The sequence below is a fragment of the Hoplias malabaricus genome, chromosome Y (genome assembly GCF_029633855.1).
Source record: "Hoplias malabaricus isolate fHopMal1 chromosome Y, fHopMal1.hap1, whole genome shotgun sequence".
NCBI lineage: Eukaryota > Metazoa > Chordata > Actinopteri > Characiformes > Erythrinidae > Hoplias > Hoplias malabaricus.
Window position 1 is genome coordinate 52,979,574 of NC_089820.1, and position 12,485 is coordinate 52,992,058.

At 43.3% G+C, this 12,485-nt stretch overlaps 1 protein-coding gene across 1 annotated transcript in view; it reads right to left on the reverse strand.

Moving 5' to 3' along the window:
* Positions 1–12,485, reverse strand: part of LOC136678457 (neural-cadherin-like) — a 176,267-nt gene that overhangs the window by 70,812 nt on the left and 92,970 nt on the right. Inside the window, exon 21 of the mRNA XM_066656510.1 lies at positions 4,287–4,513. Coding sequence (XP_066512607.1) covers positions 4,287–4,513 — 227 coding nt within the window. The remainder of the gene's footprint in view (positions 1–4,286; positions 4,514–12,485) is intronic.

Consider the following 12,485-nt stretch of genomic DNA (forward strand, 5'->3'; position numbering starts at 1 on the left):
CTGAGCTTCTGTCACCGCTCGAATGTATGATATTTAACGGTTAAAACGGTCAGCGACACCAGGAGCTAAACATCCAGTGCCCTCTTAGCTTACCGTCCCAGCTTCCTGCCAGCATCCCCCTGGCCTGAGGGGCTTTCTGTTTAACATACAAAGTGTGGGCCAGCTCGGGCGCATGGGCCTCTAACTGCCACTTTCATGTGCTAATGCCTGCTGAGGGGGTGATTTGCATGTATTACCTGTGAGGTTAACCACTGCAGAAGAGGTTTCATTTCATCTGTGCTTAGAAACATCCAACCAGGCCCACCCTCACATACTGACCAGAAAGAGCAGGGGAAACTCGAGAGTGAGTGAGTACGTAAGAGAGAGACCATAGCCAGATGAAGAATTCTTATCATCCCTTTCTTCTCTCACCTTCAACCACTTTCTCCCTCTATATACGTCTCTCTCGCTCTTTCTGTTTTTCTGTGCTCTATTCATTTGAATTTTTCCCTTCCTTTCTCTTGCATTTCCTCTTTTATGTTCCCACTTTTTTGCTCTTTTTTTCTCTCCTCTTGCCCCAATCCTCTACCCTTTCCTAGCCCCTCCCCCCTTTTTATCTCTCTCTCTATCCTGCGGCTGTCTCCACATGGCAGAGGCGCTGGGTGCCCGATGCCACTGTCATCCCGCTTCCAAACAGTGCTTTCTGAAAGGGCCCACTGGGACAAGAACTACAATACCCACAATTCCCCAAGGGCAGCCAGTCCACAGAGGCAGGATGATAGCACAGAAGGACACCCCCGGGAGGTGCAGAACGGGGGAACGAGATCCATGCATGCAGATGGGAACAAAGTACAAGAGAACAGAAGAGAAAGAAACATTTTTTTTGTCTGTCACTGGCTTTAGGTCGGACCTGTGGCTTGATCAGCCTTTCCTTTGCATGTTTGAATGTGACATGCCTTTTTACTAAGCATATTGTGGCTGGGGAACTAGAAAGAAAAACTGGAGCGAGTGCACTAAGCGAGGAGGATGATTCACATGGAGGAAGAGAGGTAGCCTGGCAGGGGCACGAAGAGCAGAACAACACACTCGATGGAAGAACAGTAACATCACACACACCGCAGAGCCCCTCTGTCTCAGATTGCTCCACCACCACAGTAATGCCTTTTCTAATGAGCAACAGGTGTGGCAACCAGCAGGACAACGCTCGCAATCACCACAGCCGCATGAGTCGTTTCAAACCGTCCAAAAAAAGTCTCAGAAAAGAACTGCAGGACGAGACAAAGCTGAGCAGAAAAGGGCAGAATCTAGACTCCGCACTCTTTCATTCCGCTTGTAATTACTCCTGCTTTCTGACAGAGTCTCTGAGTGAGCGATAGTTCGGTAAAAATGACTGCGGCTGCTTTGCCGTCGCCCGAAAGCGGATTTCCTCTAATTATCATTATTCCTTGTCACCTTTCTTGTCGTGAAACCACCTGCGCAGAGGCACCAGTGGATTAAGAGCCAGAGCAGGCTCCAGACAGTGCTAAGGAACTCAGCAACAGTTTCCACCTCAATTCCCACAAACTCCCCCAGCACTGTTTTTCATTGCACTGTGACTGCACTTTTGAAGATGTCTGAGATTTGGAGCAGTGGTTATAAATGTGTGTATGATGTATGAAATGACACTAATTACACAAGCCCTCTATAACTTCACAGGTAAGATTCAGTAACTTGAGAAAAAGCATAAACAACATCCACAACGCCATTTATTCCGCACAGGTTCCGCTCCGTTCTTGTCTACGTTTTTAGTTGGAAATCATATTTTAATTATTATCAGATAGTAAGTGACAATTATTCTGCTGTGTGTAATAAAACACATCTAATATCGCACCTCATTTGCTGTGACTGGTCATTTATTTCACCTCTAACATGCAGCAGAACACAAGCTTCTCCGCAAATGAGCAGCTTTTTCTGTTTTTCACACATTCGTCTCTCAGCCTCCTTCAATCACAGCTCTGGAGCACCACAGGGGTGGGAGAGGTTTCCTCTTCTTTTATTCCACACGTCAGTGAGCATTTCCACAGTTTCTGACACTTCATAAATGGGTTTGTGTGTGTGTGCATGTGTGTTTGGGAGGGGGTTAAAGGGGCAAGATGGAAAGAACGAACCCCTGGGAGACAAGTAACGCGCACCTTGATCCGATTCCTTATCCCAGCAGAGCCACAGGGGAATCCGGGGCCCCTTCAAAACCCTGACGTGAGTGTGGAGAGCGGTTGTTGGGGTTTGAGGTGCGGTGGTTGTGTTTGTGGTGGGTGTTGGAGGCTATAGGACTGAAAGCAGAGAAAGATGCGAAAGGCTTTAGGCTCTGAAAGATCATGGAAGAGGATTAAGCACCATTTAAAGTCAGAGACACAAGGGGCCCTCTCTGTCTCCGTGTTCCTCTCATCATCCGTTCTGAGCTCATATCATGCCCTACTTCACCCAACCCACAAACAGCCGTCGCAACCGCCAAAAATAGAGCCACGCAATTACACCAGATTCGGAGAGGCTTTAGTGTGTGCATGCAGATCTCCGCATGCTCAGTCTCTCCCCTTCAATCCACATCTCAGATTTGAGTCCTTTAAAGGCGGAGAGCTAAAACAGCTACGTCTGACAGGTGTAGGGAGCTGTAAAAAATGTAAAAGTTATGAGCAGAAGTCAGAAATTTCCAAATTAGAAGTCAGTGGTTCCACATTAAGCGAGAAAGCTGTCAAACAACAAAAATCTAATTATAACAAACTTCACGACCGAAATGCTTGCTATTTTTGAAAAGAGATCCAACCTCAAGGCTGAGGACTACAACTGTAAAAAATAAAATAAATAAATAAATAAAATAAAACACAAATAGCTTTTGTCGTCTAGTTTCGAAATGTTCCAGATTTTTTTTTAGGTTAATTTTGAATGCCATAAAAGCATTAGTAAAATGACAAAGTAATATAACAACCACTACCCTTTATTTTTGAAAGTCTGCGGCATCCAGTTTATATCAATTTATGCTGCTTAATTAAAATGAATCAAATAACATTAATTAATACAACAGGTGTTCTGAAATTCTGAGATAGTCTATTTCTAAGAAAAGGCCTTTTTTTCGCTTCCTACACGAGTCAAATTTTTAATCTTCTCGAAAGACAACAACAACAACAACAACAACAGCAGCAGCAGCAGCTTCAAAACAGTTTCATCCTTTCAGAGGCTTCTCCAATTACAACAGGTGGAGCGAAGCACCCGCTCCATATTAATGAGTCCATCTAGATAAACATTTGCTTTCTCCCACTCCAACTTTCAGTTCTGAGTAATGAAAGGAAGAATGAACAGAGGCAAGAGAGCGAGGAAAAGAAAAAAAGAGAGAGAGACAAGGAAAAAGGAGTGAGGGAGAATGAGTGTGTGAGAAAGAGAGGGAATAAGGGAGAATAAGAGAAGCGAGTGTGCTTTCTGTCTGGTATTTCTTGGCATTAAGATTCCAAACATTAATAACCCCAACCTTCGCAGGCTTTCCTCATCCTCCTCCTCCAACACATCTCTGCTCTCCTTCTTCCCTCGCTCTCTCTCCCTGTTCCTTCTTTCTCAATCGCTCACTCACCACGTCACGCTTCACATCTCATTCTGATCAATGTCTTCCCTCCGGGGCCCGAACGCATTCAAATGAAGAGATGGCAAATGGCACCTGAAGCTCTCCTCCTCCTCCTCTTCTCTGGGGTTAGCTAGCTTCATGCTAGAGGATGAGAAGCACGTACGTTCTTGTTCCGCACAAACAAAAGGACAGCCTGTGGCACAACAATCCCCAAAGACTTTTTAAGCAGAGTAATTAAGCTGAAGCAAGGTTCTCCAGCTTATTTCTGTGCGCTGAAGGTGATGTAGCTCAGCTTTCAACAGGGGCGAGTGACAGCGGTGTCAGCTGGGGTAATTGAGACTGCAGATCCAACTGTTGAATTCTTCAATTTCTATTTGTGTTCCTTGACAATCCGTGTATTTATAGCTGTATTCACAGACAAAGCTAGCCCATAACTTGCCAGAGGCGATGCAATTAATTACAATGCAAACAGATTTTACAAAGAGAAACAACTTAAAAAAGTAGGAACCGATTTCATAGATGACTATTTCTGGCACTTACGAGAAGAAAGAGCAGGGAACAAAAGTATTATTTCGCAATTATGTTGAACGCATACTGCTCAGCCGCAGTCAGCCCCTGCAACGCAAGCTACAAATTAAAAGCAAATCTTCCATTGTTTATTGCATTGTACACTTCACCAACAGTCGGCCACGTCCATACATACTTGTTGACACCTTACCTTCTGTTTGTGTGCTGCGAGGTACCCGTGCAGTCTTTCGGCTCGCAGGAAAGGGGTGCTATGCACAGCGAAGCGAACATCCACCATCCTGTCCCGGGCCTCCATGATGCTGAAGATGTTAATGTCGTCCTGTCCTACAGACAGCATCTCTGACAGGAAGTCTCCCAGCAGCTCGTATCTGCTACGTAAACCCCCTCGCCGCTCCATGAACTCCTTAGCAGTGATGTCTGAGAAGACAAACACACAAACATATATTAAGTGCCTTTAGTCATGTGAATCCTCTTCTGGAATTCCCAGAAATTGTAATGAATAGGGAGTCATCACTCAACTTTCAATTTCTATTATTATGTGTAGTTTAATAACGGACAGTCTGTGAAGGACTGTCTGTGAGGAGTTCTGAGTGTGTTCTCCCAGTGAATGTGTAACTGTGTGTTGCCCAGTGAATCTAGGTAGGCTCTGGGCGTACTGTGACCCTGAGCTAGATAAGCGGTTACAGACAATGAATGAATGAATGAATAATGCAGTCCGTGCATGCTCTTCGGTTTCAGTACAATCTGTACAATCTGAATTAAAGATACCACGACAATGGGCCACTGCCAGAATATTCATATAGAGCATACATCTGTGGGTTTGATTCCCACTCCGGGTGACTGTCTGTGTGGAGTGTGGTGTGTTCTCTCTGTGTCCGCATGGGTTTCCTCCCACAGTCCAAAACCACACGTTGGTAGGTGGACTGGCGACTCAAAAGTGTCCGTAGGTCTGAATGTGTGTGTGTGTGTTGCCCTGTGAAGGACTGGCGCCCCCTCCAGGGTGTATTCCCGCCTTGCGCCCAATGATTCCAGGTAGGCTCTGGACCCACCGCGACCCTGAACTGGATAAGCGCTTACAGATAATGAATGAATGGATGAATGAATGTTTTATAAAAAAAAAGCTGAAAACTGTAGCTTTCTAAGCTGCAATAAACACATCAATAAAAAAATAAGCATAATGAATGTATTAGATTTCTGTAGTCAGACACTGACCACTGATTGAAGACTATAAACAAATGACCACCACACACTCTGCATCAACATATGGCCTACAGTCTCATGTGTACATCAGCTAGATGGATCTACAAAAGGTGTTTTAAAAAACTGGACAGTGAGTGTAATTAAGTGTTCACTTGAACTCGTTCTGACAAGAAATCTTTAACTTCTAATATAAGTCTATGTTTTATTTAAAGGATTTCTCCTGTGTCTGATCCAAGTGATTGTGTTTAATTTGATTAGTTGGAATGCAGTTCCCCTTTGTTTATCTCGTATGTCCCACAGAAAGAAAACTGCCCTTCTGAGTCTAGGTTCCTATCACTGTTTCTTTCTTATTCTTTTTCCTGCCACTGTTGCCCAGGGCGTGCTTGTTAGGGGTCTGAACCAGGGGATTCTGGAAAGCTCATTTAGGGTCATGTTTTTTTTTTGTAAATATAGTTGTATAAACACAATCCATTTCAATGGAACTTAAATTTCAGCAGCATCTCTTCAGTTTGGTTCATCCCAGTCCCCCTCGTTAGCGCTTTGCATGTTTGCTGTTATCACAGCTTGATGCAAGCACAAAGACCCCAGACCCAGCAGAATCAAAGAAAGGCTTCATGTTTAATCCAGAAGGGGACCAGTAGGGGTCAGCAACTGGAGAACAGCGCTCATGAAAAATGCATGCTCACGTTATCCCCTCGTCAACACATGGCACTGTCATTAAGTGAAGTTAGCAGTCAGCTGTGGCCGCCCTTCCAAACTCTGGCTGACAGGCCACATCACAAAAACTCAAAACTGCAGACTTGTGCAATTTGCAGTCTTCTGCTGTCACCATGGGGATTGTGATGGCAATTCTCCACTGTCATGGTCACAGCTGGTGATGTAGCCAGACAAACTTAGCGACCAATAACCGGACGTTACGGTCAAACAGTGCTAACAGTGGCTAATGTCCTGCTTCAGTCTGATATATGCTAGATGCCCCGAGCTGTCAGACGAGGGCCAAAGCCGGACAGAGGTTTCCAACTTGCAGCCAGAAGACCACTCAAATTGGTATGCCTTAATTTCTGGGTGTGTTCTGGACAGCAGTGACCAGCTGCTCCAGAGGACATGGTAGTCCCAGAGAGATGCCCTATGTTTAACTCAGATTGTCCCTGGGCAGAGAGAAACCCCAAGGCCATTTGCAGACAGGGGGCTTCCAGAACTGTACTGATGCTTCATAGCACACAGCCAGGGCAAGAACATGTTGGAGAAAATGCCCAGAGGGCATTAATGATATCAGGGACACTGACAGCTGCAATGGATCCTGATGTGTAGCGGTGGTTTCCAACTCTTTTGAAGCAGATCTTTAATCAAGCCTGAAATTTCAGCCCAAGCTTGAATATAGTTTGACAGCGTTATGTCAGAGTTCAGCCCAGAGCACTAAGTTTAAAACATGTAGCCCAGTATAAATGAACTTGACCTGGCTCAGCTTAATAACCGTATTCACTGATTAATAGGGGGAAAAATATAAATAAATCCAACAAAACTTCAGTCCAGATGACTTTTACATTTCATGGGGCATATTAAAACTACATGTAGAGAGTAAGACAAAAAGACACACTAAAAAACATTTATCTCATAAATGATGGTGTCATTGTGTTCTCCTCGTTTCCGCGTGGGTTTCCTCCGGGTGCTCCGGTGTCCTCCCACAGTCCAAAAACACACGTTGGTAGGTGGATTGGCGACTTAAAAGTGTCCGTAGGTGTGAGTGTGTGAGTGAATGTGTGAGTGTGTGTTGCCCTGTGAAGAACTGGTGCCCCCTCCAGGGTGTGTTCCTGCCTTGCGCCCAATGATTCCAGGTAGGCTCTGGACCCACCGCGACCCTGAACTGGATAAGTGCTTACAGATAATGAATGAATGAATGAATGAATGAATGAATGATGGTGTCATTGCTCAGAAAATGTAATCAGTTACAGATCATGCATTTCTCCTCTCAATATATAATCTCACTAAACTTTACTCCAAACTTTCTCTGAAAAACCCCTACAAATCTATACCAACTAGAAAATACAATATAACGCCTACAGAGCCGTTCCTGAAAAAAACATTAAGTCTGATATTTTTAGTTGACTAACTCTGATTAAGTCAGCAACTGTAATGTGATTAAAATAAAAACGGTAGAAGAAAACAAAAAGCATTGTTTTAATGTTACTATAAATCATGTTACCCTCAACACTGAAGCCAAAGTAAGGTAAACACAAGTCAAAAAAAATGGTTAAATATATGTGAAAGGCTGAGAGGAAATTGGAAACTAAATTTGCACCATTAGAAATTCTGTACAAACTCAAAAATCTAGGTCTTGGAGTGGATGAATCAATTCACCAGAAAAGAAAATAATGCTTGGAACAGCTGAAAGTAAAACAGGAAAAAGACGACCTGATTTAAGGCGATCGGGGAAATCGTAAACAAGCAATTAAAAAGCTTAAGAGCCAACCCAAAGACAAGATATTCTGGGAAAGCACCGCTCATATGGTCACCGAGACTCAGAATCGACTTGATGGTTCTTAATAAGAATATTAAGCACCAGTGAGCACCACTGTCCATGTCTATTTTCCTTGCTCCTTGCTGTTTCCCTGCTCTAACGCACCTGATCCCACTAATCAGCAAATGAACAAGCCCCTTCTGAGTGAAAGAGGGTTTCTGAGAACAAGGACATTGTGGATGTGGGTGTATGGGGTGTATCGATCTATGGTGTCTACACTGTCTGAGAGTTTGAATGATTGGAGTTATCTGTTCACTCAGATTCAACGTTAGTTAAAGGTAGTTTTGATGTGCACATGTTGATTTAGTTTGACTTATTATTTTTCTGTAACTGTGTTATACTGTCAAGGGTTTTTTCGGGGGTTCGACGCCGATGCGGAAACACTTAGCATAAGGAACACACCCCCGGACAGGACACCAGTCCATCACAGGGTATCACACACACACACACACACACTCACAGAGAAACTGTTGAATAGCCAATCCAGCCTCCAAAGCATTTGTGGACAGTGGGAGGAAACCAGAACATCCGAAGGAAACCCACTTGCACACACATACATCTCTTCACAGACCGTGATTTGAGACCGGATTTAAACCCACAACCCGAGGACCCTGGAGCTCCACTGTGGCCAATGTAGAATGATGCTAATTTTACAAACTACATATCAGTAGCCATGTTATATTTCAAACCTTTTTTACATTTTTTTTTCCATAGAAACTACAATGAAAATTAACAAATGTCACTGAAGGCAATATATCCCCAAACTTTTGACCTGCTACGCAAGTGGGTAAAAGAGAGTCTTTGCCTTCTTTCTCTTTTATAGCTCTAAATCCCGCTTCTGACGGCAGGCTTTGGCTCTGTGTCCCGGCTCACCTGAGCAGCATGGAGAGAATCATTAGAGCCCGAGGAGTGTCAGTCAGGGAGGAGATGTGGGCAGGAGGCCAGGCGGAGACGGTGATTAGCTGAATGAAATGGAGCTGAGTGGAGGAACCGACTGTCCAGTCCCATCATAACCACACAACAGCCAGGGCTTCAACCTGACAGTCTCGGATGGCTGCTGGGTTTGATTTGGACGCAGTTCATGCCACTCTCCGTTTCCATGGCTATCACACACAATGTGTACCTCCGTACACCCAAACAAGTATTATTCACACTCACACAAGTCTGGAAGGAGCCACAGTCATTCCAATGAGTATGCTAGCATTACAATGCAACTCATAGCACAGGCAGGTTGGTTTCTGAAATCTGGTGTTGCGCTTAAAGTCTAAACACATATGACCTTATATATGAATTGACCGACGCTTGCACACAAATGCATAGCTGGAAAACTGTTGCCGGGTTGAACAAGCTTTACAGTACACGCTATAAACCCAATTTTAATTTTTTTATATATAGATATTTATTTTACGAATTCTGCATTTTTGAGTCGGTACAAAACCATTTTAGATTTACTTTACCAATCACAATCACAATAATCTTACAAAAATAATAATTGTATGTCTGTAAAAAGCAACTTATTAAAAAAAGAGGTTACATTCAATAAAAATAAAATAAAATTATGAAGACTCCTGAGTTTTTGAATGAAAAAAGAAGTGTGACAATCCAACTTCTTAAAAGAATTGTGTCAGATTTTCCAAGACGCTCAGTAAAACTACCATCTAGTTTCTTTATAAAACTCTATAAACTGTAGCTAGGACTAAGTATTTGGGGAAGAGTTCAGAGTTCAGGTTGGTTTATGAATGCGTATGAAGCCAGAAACCCCCTCCGTTGGATAAATGAATACAAGAAAAGGGTGGAGACGGGGTGGAGGTATTTTTTTTTCCCCATTTTCTACCTGTGTCCCTACATTGAAAAAAAAATAATAATAAAAAAAATGAATTACTAGTTTTTAACACACACTAGAAATTGAATAAACAGTCTCTGACTTCTGCACTGTACACGCTGACTTTTCATCTTAAGTAGTGGGTGCTGCAGTGGCTTGGAGGGCAATTGCGACTGAGAGACCATCAATACCACCTTAAGAAAGAGCAGGGATTGGAGCGCTAATCCCAAGGAATGACTGAAGATATTTTCCCAATTTCTCTTTTTTTATTGATCTTACAAAGTCTGTCAGGGTGGGGGAGGGCATGGGTGGGTGATAGTGGTGGGGAAGTGTGCAGAATTCAGGGGGAGTAAGGGAGATGAGGATCAAAGGAGATGAGATATTTAAAAAAAAATTGTTAAAGATAAGCCCACAGTCGGATAAGCAGTTAGCAGCCTTAAAAAGTTCCACCTCAAACAGCCAAGGGCTTTTCATGCCGTGTATTTCTGGAGAATGTGGAAAACGCGAGGCATGTGTGAGTGGGGAGAGATGGAGGCAAGGGGATGAAGAAGGAAGGGTGTGTTAGTATATGTATTTTAGTGAGTGTGTGTGTGTGTGTGTGTGTGTATGTGTGGCTTTCACTGTCTCCGGGAGCCAACGTGGGTGTTTCAAGGACTTTACTCTGCATCTTGGTTTACCACATTTCACCTTTCAATCAATTTCGCCCGCAAGTTTTGCACACAAAGAGCCTTAATCTCTGCAAAGCAGAATTAAAAAGGGCCTTATTGCTTTCAACATTTGTTCTTGAAATGGGATTTCAAATGTCAAGGAGGCTGCAAGTAATACTAGTAATACTATGAGTGGGGCTTTCCATTTCCCTCCACACGGGGATTCAAAGTCATTGTTTGGATAGGGCTCTAGGATGAAGAGCAAGGGAGATGCTGGGAAGGGGGGAGGGTTTGTTATGTGAAGTACAAGCACACACTCACAGTCCCACCCCTATAGACAGACGCTGTTTGTCTGTGAAACTGAACCTGATGGTTAGACTTGAGCCCTGACAGATGTTGATGCTGCCATCTGAAACTCAAAACTGGACCAATTGCTTATCGGCAAATGGCTAAAGCACTTCGTAAAAGGATACATGATTCATTTAAAAGTGATGGATACATCACGACCTGGACAAGTACACATAATACAACAAGCTGCATAACTGTCAGTACTTCTTTGGACCCGTTCTGACAATGTGACAAAATGAGCTACATTTAAAAATAAGATGACCTCTGTTTATAACTGTTATACAGGCTGCCATTATATGTGTGAATGCCTTATTTTCTGATTGGCTCTCTTATACTGTGCTTCATATATAAAGCAGTCTGTAAAGAACTATGTTTTATGATGAGCCGGAGCAGTAGGGGTTAAACTAAATGTGTTAATTTTTTGACATCGTAATAACGATAAATTTGAAGCATGTTTAATATCGCACTCTATTGCCTCATTCATTCATTATCTGTAAGCACTTATCCAGTTCAGGGTCACGGTGGGTCCAGAGCCTACCTGGAATCATTGGGCGCAAGACGGGAATACACCCTGGAGGGGGCGCCAGTCCTTCACAGGGCAACACAGACACACACACATTCACTCACACCTACGGACACTTTTGAGTCACCAATCCACCTACCAGCGTGTGTTTTTGGACTGTGGGAGGAAACTGGAGCACCCGGAGGAAACCCACGCGGACACAGGGAGAACACACCACGCTCCTCACAAACAGTCACCTGGAGCGGGAATCACTACCTGCTGCGCCGCCGTGCCGCTCTATTGCCTATATATTTTTATTTCCGAAACAAAAATGTACTTAAATTTCCATGCTATAGGCCCTTTAATACTCCAGGCTTATTGCTGGCAATGTACATGTGATTAATGCTTCCATCCCAGTCTCCCTTAAACAATCAAACAAAACATGCAATAAGAATAGCTGGAGGAGGCCTGGCAAAACCCAATAAGATGCTAAGAAATTAAAGATGGGAACAGATTGCTGTAGCAGCATGCATAAAGAAAAAAAAAACCTTAAAATTAAGGCCGCACATATACAAACAATCTGTACAGCTTAAATTCAGCAGCTCCTCTCGTGGAAATCCTTTTATCAGCTTATATAGGTTATGACGTCTTATTTTCTATCTCTGTCTCCTCCTCTTTTTTCGTTGTTCATTTTAATAACCCTCAAATCGTAAACTCCTTCAGTCGTAACCCAATTTCAAAGCCCTTCTCTCACAGGGAAATGTACTGTCTTCTATTAAAATGCTGATGGACGTAAAGCCTCCAGCCCCATGCCGGCGAAGCTGTAGATTCCACTACAGTGGCGTGAGACAGGAGCAGCACTAATGCCGGCTCTCCCGTCTGATCCGATATGCATGCTAAAGCTAAACCAGTGTCATTACCGAAGATATGTGCCATCATGTGACAGCTACGGCTTAAATCAACTTATGTCAGCCCTCCTCAAAGCTTATAAAATTTTGGTTTAAAGCTCTGGGAATCTTATTAGGACATGCACAATTTACAATTAAAATAGGCTAATCTGCAGTTTTTGCACATTATCATCAATTAACATATCACCAGTGGCCTAAGGAAACCTCCTATCCCCGGAACACTAACTTTTTTCAGGAGCGGGAATAAACTTTTCGATTGTTCACTGTAATAACTTAATCACTAGATGTCAATGTGTTCAGACACACATGCCTGAACTTGTGTTTTAAAGGGGAATCCAGCCCCTAACACTTATTCACACCGCTTTGATGTGAAGCGCTTCACAGTCAAACATGTTCCCAGAGGTGGTGATAGGAACCAGACGTCAAAAGCAAATTGTCTTCAAG